At 34.1% G+C, this 8,744-nt stretch overlaps 1 protein-coding gene across 3 annotated transcripts in view; it reads right to left on the minus strand.

Moving 5' to 3' along the window:
• Window positions 1–5,835, minus strand: part of LOC128219753 (uncharacterized) — a 44,027-nt gene extending 38,192 nt beyond the window's left edge. For all 3 annotated transcript variants that reach the window (XM_052927712.1, XM_052927711.1, XM_052927713.1), the window contains exons 1-6: window positions 5,708–5,835; window positions 3,938–4,185; window positions 3,293–3,468; window positions 2,787–2,887; window positions 2,361–2,626; window positions 1,919–2,086 (exon numbers count right to left, since the gene is read on the minus strand). In XM_052927712.1, the coding sequence (XP_052783672.1) occupies window positions 1,919–2,086; window positions 2,361–2,626; window positions 2,787–2,887; window positions 3,293–3,468; window positions 3,938–4,185; window positions 5,708–5,818 (1,070 nt within the window). In that variant the 5' untranslated portion in view covers window positions 5,819–5,835. The remainder of the gene's footprint in view (window positions 1–1,918; window positions 2,087–2,360; window positions 2,627–2,786; window positions 2,888–3,292; window positions 3,469–3,937; window positions 4,186–5,707) is intronic.
• Window positions 5,836–8,744: the final 2,909 nt, after the last annotated feature.

The raw sequence follows: 8,744 nt of genomic DNA on the forward strand, positions 1-8,744 counted from the left end.
CAGAGAAAAGATTATATCCCACCCTTTCAAGCAGTCAATCTTGTAGATTGGAAGGCACAATTGTTCAAAGATTCGAACAATTCATTTCCATCCTTCGTTCCGGTTCTCCTCCAAGGGGGGAAGAGATGTCGAAATATATTAAATCCCTTTTCATGACTTGTCACATCTTTCACTCGAGAATAATGATCTATTTCCAACCGTCTGAATAAATTATCATAATGTTCAGCAGCTAATTACCGGACATGTTTTTTTATTTTATTTTATTTTTTTTTTTTTTTTTTTTTTTTTTTGGGGGGGGGGCGCACGACGACGTCGGTCATCCTGGTCGTGCAAAGTCCCTTTTGCACTCTGTCTGTGTTTCTACTGACCCGACGCCACCAATAGCCGTTCAACATCAATGCTCTTTCCTACTCATCTTCATGTCGCTTTTCATTCTCCGCATCATTAACTCACAGCTCGTATCCTAGTGACGCCGCCCTTTCCCCATTTTGTATTGTTAGTCCGCCCAAAGTCCACATTGTTAAAGATATAATTTATTTATTCATTAATGGTTCTTTTTTTCGGTTACTGAGTTAGGGAATTCAGTCTATTTGCTACTTGAAGTAGTCGTACCAAGTAATTTATTAATACAATATCCTGGAACATGTGTGTTTGACTACCAGTAGGAAAGAAACGACCAAATCACTTATACAGCCATATTTTTGTTCATAAATGTTCCTATAATTATTCGATAATTTAAGGATGTATTTATTTGTGTAGATGTAAATTTTGTTTCTTTAAAATTAATTTATCTCGATGTACTATTGTAGGATTTTTGGCAGTGGTGATTCGTATACCTGACAATTCTAGGGGAGAAGTATTGTAAAAAAACGCTTTTCATGCATGTATGTATGTGATCATCATAACGAAATGATTTCCCCCGCTATACTTGGTTCAGTGAGGAAATTCCTTCATTAGTATTGTTCTTATATTCATAATGCAGTTGTATTTAATCTTACTGTCTATTTGTTTTTATATCTTAGACAGAATTAAATTATTTTCATGATTCATTCTCCATAACCAATGTTCTGTTATAACAAGGCACGGCAATATTGATCTTGGAATAACTACCACTCTTCATTTACCATTATGTTTATCTGAAAGTGTTTAAGTTAGAAATGTAGGAGATATTTTAAACGAATAGGGGGAGTATGTTAACAGGCCGATCCCGCTTCAGCAGTCCATTTTGTATTGATCATTTGTTTTACACATGCTATCTTTATGTATGTATATGTGTGTGTGTGTGCGTGTGTGCGTGCGTGCGTGCGTGCGTGCGTGACCATGCATGGGATGTAGACTGAAACAGATTTTTTATTGATTTATCTTACAATTTTAATGGTCGATACTTCTATCTATACTGTTTTATTATAACTTGCTTCATACTATAATCACTTCATATTTTAAAGCCGAACTACGAAATTCATTTCCGATTTTTTGGTATCATATACCATCACAGAACATAATAAATTGATTTTGTCAACTATGCACAGCAGCTCAGATTCGAAAGATCAGCTATATTCTATCCATTTAATATAGAAGGGTTAAAAAAATATTTTTAGATTAAACGTAAATGCATTTGTAACGGAAACAATAAAAATGTCTTCTTTGAATATAATTACAATAACAAGTCGATAATTCTAATGTTAAACATGTGTTGATTGTGTTCCAGATACTGAAATATACACCCAGGGTATTTAAAATCCCTATTAAGTATTCTAAATTTCGCAAATCAAAACCAATTTGCATATTCTGTACACAATAATTGAACACATTTGAGGCACTATCTACATACAAACTCGTCATTCAACATGGAACATGTAACTGAGTTGGAACCCGTATGTCAGCATTTTAAATCTGTATATCGGGTGTAACATCTTACCTTGATATATCTACGACATAGAAACACAATATATGGTTTTCGTTCGTTTGTTTCGCAGTAGGGGTCCATGACATTGCAACAGAAGCAAAATGTGATCCATTTTCATACCCGCGTGTAAGACCGGACCTTTGCATTCCTATCGGGGATGAGGTAATGACATATTGCAGTCTGCAAGGTATACAAAACTTATTTCATGATATAAGGGTCATAAATACATTGCTATCCTTCTGGTCTGGTTTGATCGTATACAGTTTGTAGTATGTAATCATTTATGTGACATTATAAATACTTTATGTTTATGAAAGGAGAGGGTTTTCTTCAATTTCTAAGATGATAGAAGTCTATATTATGCTTATTTATTTGGAGAAATTAGAGCTACAACATTTTTACACAAGATAATAAATCCAATACTTTTCATGCCGTTATTTGCCAATTTACCTACTTTTGTTTGCCTTGGGCTGTAATATTTGCAGAAAACACTTCTCCAACATTCAATCTGAAGCACTGCTCATGCTCGGGGGTTGGCGGAAGAAAAGATGGTTCCGTACAGTTATCAGTTTCATCTAGCTTCAGTAGAAATTGCAGTGGTATGCTACTTAGTGGTGTTCTTTCGTTCCCCTCGTAATCTTCTATTTGAATTGCAATAGCGTAGAATCCAAGAAGAGTGTTAGAATTCTTGGACGGGGTATAATGCAATGTACAAGTGTCCTACCAAAGGAACAGTGTGTTAAATTAATATACATTAAACTGGAAGTTTTGGTAAGATGGTCCAATGATTTTAGAACAAAAACATATCGCTTCGAATAAAATATTGCTACATGTTTTCATATGTATATCGACGACTTGCTAAATGTTTTATATATATTACCTCGTTCAGAATTAGTTCGTCAAATGATTGGCACACGTCACCACATTCATCATTTGATAGTGCCTTTCTGCAGCGTACATTATCGCCATCGATATCTGAAACTATTTTCCAAAACAACGTTAAAGTATTAATCCTTTACCAACGTTGACGCTGTCTTCCAAGCCTCTTAAATCAATTTTGGTATGATTGTTGCAAATAATGTAGTATAGTATTATAATTATATGGTGCTTAGCTATAACTGTATATTGAAACTGGGAGGCTAATCCGGCTTCAAGTTGTCTATCCTACCTAGCGGCCGTTATTTACGCTGCAATTTTAAATATTTTGAAGCTTTTAGGAAATTAGGAACTATTAAAAGGCTTTTTATAGATAAATAGAGAGATCGTTTTCGAAGTTATACTATTGAAGGAATAGTATGTTAATATTCAATAGCTTCGATCATAACATGGAACTAGCTTTTGGTATGTCTTTCTATTGTTTAAACTTCAGGAGGAAACACAACTAACCAGGCAATTTTAACACATGAGAACATCCTCTATGGAAATGAATAATTGCTGGAATATCAACGGTAGGGGAATTATTCACTCTGCCTCCAGGTTTTTTTACTTTCAGGTTAACATCTGTTACCATTGACCAGCGTCGTCCTCCGGCAACCAGAGACACCCATGAATATCCAAACATCCTAAAAGAAATGTGTGTACCAGTGAACTATTGTATCGAAAGAAATAAAGCTAACTTTAAGCAGTTTACAACGAATTGTATCGAGGTTGTTACCAATTTTTGTATGGATAACCTAACTGGTTAAGTACTGGGAAGTATTCTTTGTTGCAGTACTGCTCAATATAAATTGGTTAAATGTTGACAATGTCCCGATTCCCAAATTTATCCGAAATTTCTTGTAAAAGAATCAAGCTAAGCACACTGTTTATGTTCTTCACAAAAAGTACGCAATGATCATATTTGAATTGTTTAGAGACTTTTAAAGTGTTTTTTTTTCAAAATGGTTATTATGACCAACTAATTTTTATTATGTTAAATCAAGCTTAAGTAATTTAGCTGATTAAAATAATAAAATACTTCAGCATGATATGCTTAAGATGTTTACAAGAAACTGAGACCTGGTGTTCATATGGATATGAATAAGACCTAACCTAAGCTCAAAATGTGGTGTATTCGACGTGTACGTAATAAATCCTTGGCCACTTGACACGTCTTCCTCCGCCACAGGGCTAAAATCTGTGCACACCGATGTTTGTACTGCAATGTCTTCCTTGCATCCAAATATACATTGTATTTGTTGCTCTCGACCAACCAAAGCTTGCGCGGTAACGTGTTCCTGATTGCAAAGTGTTTTGAACTCTTCCCTCTGACGCCATGATAATCTGTACCGTAACTGTATCTATGAACATTAAAAACTATAGAGTAAAACATAGTTTTTCATTTTCTGATCATTTTTGCATCATTTGACGGAAAAGGTGATTCTTAAAAATAGATAACCGCTTAGCAGGTGCTAGGGTGAGACAATAATAGTCTTACACTCACCATTGGGTCGGTAAATAAATATGCTAAATCCAAATCTTCCCGCTGGAGGTTCGAACCTGCAACTTCACTACAACTATCATAAATTGCCGGTAGGCTAGCGAACACGTCTATATGACAATTTGGTTATGATCGTTTAAGATCTACATTAACGATACGCTCCAGTGGCTTTGATAGTAAACATATTTAAAGCATTTAGGGTATCTTTTAAACAATTATGTGGCCTTACCTTGCAAAATTGGTTAAAATACACCAATATATATTACTTTTGTTCGACACGGTAGGTAGGCTTTTAAATTTTAGTGATCAAATTTATCTTTATGTATAAATATATATTCTCATTTTTCAATGAACTTCAGACTTTAAAAGTTTGTAAAAGAATATACATTTGTAGAAGCAAAATAATGGTCTAGACAATATTTATTTCAAAGACTGAAAATATAATACAAACATGAATTTAACACCTGAATAAATGAGAACATGTTAAATGTGTCATAATATTGATGCAGACATAATTAAATGAAAGCTTGTAGCTTTTCCTGATTGCTTTTCATCAGGCAGTGTATAGAGGGTTTCGTATAAGGCTTACATAACTCCTTCTTTCATTTGATGAAGTTACCACCGTTTTGTGCTAAGCCTTCAGTATATTTTGGATTTTAAAACATTTCTTTGGATCCAATAGTTTGATTTTTTCATAAGTGGTCTACTTCAAATACAAGTTATTTCAATGCAGATACAAATAAACATCCGTTTAATTTTACCTAGATATTATAGGATTATATAAAATGATATCCCTTAACAATGACTAAACCAATTGTTACGGCTCACTTATCGCCATAACCTGTCAGTCAATATTTTATTTACAGTAACTGAATGCTTCATGCATTTCTATTCATTATTTTATTGTGTTCTACTTTGTACATTTTAAACGAGGCATTAACATCAGTGTGCCTGGGTATATCTAAAATATAAGTCATGCATGAGTCGCATTATTCAAATCCATATACAGTATGTCTAAATCGGGCAATAGAATTCATCTTCATGAATACATGTAAGTATATTCACATCTTGTTTAAACAGATATACCATACTTGAACATTAACTGTAAAAGTGTATTGATACATTCTTTAAACATATATTACTATCACTTATAATAGGCCTATGAAAATTATAATAAAACAAACCATTATAACAATGTTGCAAGAAGTGCCTGTACTTCTTATATCGTAAAACAAAATAATTATAGTACAAAGAGTATTTATATACATGACATCGAAATTTCCAGTAATATTATAATTAACTAATTTCAATATAAAAATAGCAGTTTAGAAGAATTATCTTAGCAACATAGTACTATACTAAAACATTGTAAATATACATACTGTTGTCTCATTTATGAACGTCCATGACAAGGTTCCACCACGAAAATGTGACCCTAGAACGGTTACGTTAACACACAGAACGAATAATACAAAACATGTAGCAGCGCCCATTTTCTTTTCCGTAAACTTCCGTGTTGACGATTCAAACTATTAGTTGGGTATAACCTAAATTATGGGTTAATAATATGAATATGGGAGCTGGGCCATTGCGTAATAATTTGCCCGAATGTCTCAAAATAACTTGAAAACAAGTACCTCGTTTTTATTTTTATCGAAGTGTTATAAAATGTACAAAATTTAAGGAAGTAAAAATTTGCCTCTTCGTCGATTTGGCTTTTCAATGTCAACACTGAATAACAAAAGCTGGTAAACATCTATCTTGTAATGCTTTGGGATTGTGCATGAGATAAAACAACTGCAATGCTTCTATATCGACTTTATTATAGCAACTCATTACATATGTCTATAGGTGGCATGTGCATGAACATGCATGTCATATTACATTAACAGCTATAGACATGAATGATATACTAACTAGAACACAATCGATTTTAACATTATTTCATGAACTGCGCGCGCGTTTGCCTCCCTTAAATTTAACAATTATTTTGTTTGAAAAGTTCATTAGTTAGAGAAAAATACACATGTAACTATAGGAATTCGTTCGCGGCAAAATGATAATTGTTTACATCCGTGAGACTACTACGGCACGTGAGGGCGATAACGATTATGGTATTATTGCCCTGCGGAGACGATCTCTCGCACCTTTGACGTCATTTTCACGAAAACAAAAAATACCGACGGATAGGGAAACAATTGACACAAATTTACTGTTAATGACACGAACAAATATTTTTTATGGGAATTAAACAGAACTATCGATGCAGAAAAGTGAAATTAGTTTTACCGGTAATGACACACTCCATAATGCAGTAATGAGTACACAGACAACCGCTTATACACGTTTATAGAAGTATAAATATCCGATGAGGGTCATTCAATCATAGATTCTTAAGGAATTGTTCGTAGGCTTGACCGACCCTAGACGTGCTCACATATTCAAACGAAATATATGCTCCGCATGTGTAACTGTGTTGGTTTGTGTTTTGTGTTGTTTGTTCAAAGCTTAACACCATCCATTATTCTTTTCATTCCATCGACTCCTTTTTTTTCTTTTCTGGCCATTCCTGTCATTTCTGTTCATCCATAAATAATCTGCTTTCACTTTCGTTTTCATATTTGTTTTCAATTTCATTTATAATATTAAGTCTCTGGTAAATACTTTTTCCGTGCACGGCGCGCTTTGTCGATAGCCTTTAATGAGTTAACATCGTGGTTTATTTGATCGTTGTTTGTCATTAAATTTGTTGACTAGTGTTCTGGATACTTTCCAGGTATGTACTTATTAAGCTACGATCAACCATGATTATTCCAAAATGGCAAAGTCCGGTAATTGCATGAAAGCTGGCCCGAGTGTCCCATGATGGCCCGAGACGTTGTCGAAAAACATTATGAAACCAAGGGCATATCAAGCAACAGTATGGCTCCGCCATGTTTAACCTCTCTATCATATAATATTCCTTCTTTACAACTCACCTTAGCCATAGGCTGAGGGTGAGCTATTAGGATCGATGATTGTCCGTCGTCCGTCGTCTGTCGTCCGTCCACACTTAGTTTGTTTACACTCTAGTGGTCACATTTTCCCCTCAATTGTCACGAAACTTCGTCAGGATGTTTGTCCCAGTAATTACTCAGACGCGTTCGAATATGGATCATCTTGGGTCAAAAACTGGGTCACAGAGCCTAAATATGGAAAAACCTTGTTAACACTTTAGAGGTAACATTTTCAGCCAAAATATCCCGGAAATTTGTCAGAAAGGTTTTTTCGATGATTTCTAACTCAAATTCGAATATGGATCATCTGGGGTCAAAAACTAGGTCACAGAGCCCAAATATTGAAAAACCTTGTTAACACTCTAGAGGTGAAATTTTCAGCCGAAATATCCTGGAAATTTGTCAGAAATGTTGTTTCAATGATTTCTAGCTCAAGTTCTTAATTGGGTTATCTGGGTTCAAAAAATAGGTCACATAGCCCAAGCATAGAAAAACCTTGTTAATACTTTAGAGGTAACATTTTCAGCCCAAATATCCTGGAAATTTGTCAGAAAGGTTGTTTAGATAATTTGTAAGTCAAGTTCGAATATTGGTTATCCGTTGTTGTTTTTTTTGTTATTTATTGTTTTGAAACCATTGAAGGTACCAACTTCAAACTTCATGATCTTATTTACAGTAAATTGTTATTTTTTGTGACGAGTTATATAAAATCCAACCTAAACGTTGTAAGAGTTATTGCCCTTTGTATCTTTTGAAACAAATGCATATTCGTCATGTGTTAAAGACTGCTCATATAATAGTTCCACCTATGGTGTATGGAAAGGCAGACAGGCACCATCCAGTATGTAGTCCGATCAATTACTTTTTAACCCTTTGTCCAATCATGACCAAATTTGGTCAGAAAGTGTATGAACGTGTTTAATAATTAGCAAAATTGCTGTAGTTATCCGAGATTTATTGCGCTTTAATCATAGTAATTACCTAAAATAGCCCTTGTCCTTTCAATAACTTTTTAAGCATTTGTCAAATCATCACAACATTTGGTGAGAATGTGAATGGGCATATTACATCAGAGGAGCCAAATTCCTTTATTGCCCTTTAATAATCAACAAGTCTATAGCACAAAGTTTTACTGAGGTGAGCGATATAGGGCCAGCTTGGCCCTCTTGTTTAAAGTTTACTAAAAAAACGAACTTACTATCAAATTAAATATAGTTTTTGAGAGTGAGCTAAGTTGGAAGCAAAAGAAAAAAGGGTTGTGTTTTGCCAATTAAATTTTCCATTAATTATATTCCTCTTTTACATTAGAACTATAACAGTAAGTTTGAACATAACATAACATATATATAGGAATTTGTTCAATGCTTTGAATTTGATACGACTTAAGAGGAAAATCCACATTGTGGTCATCTGTAGCTTTTAT

The sequence above is a fragment of the Mya arenaria genome, chromosome 15 (assembly GCF_026914265.1).
Source record: "Mya arenaria isolate MELC-2E11 chromosome 15, ASM2691426v1".
NCBI lineage: Eukaryota > Metazoa > Mollusca > Bivalvia > Myida > Myidae > Mya > Mya arenaria.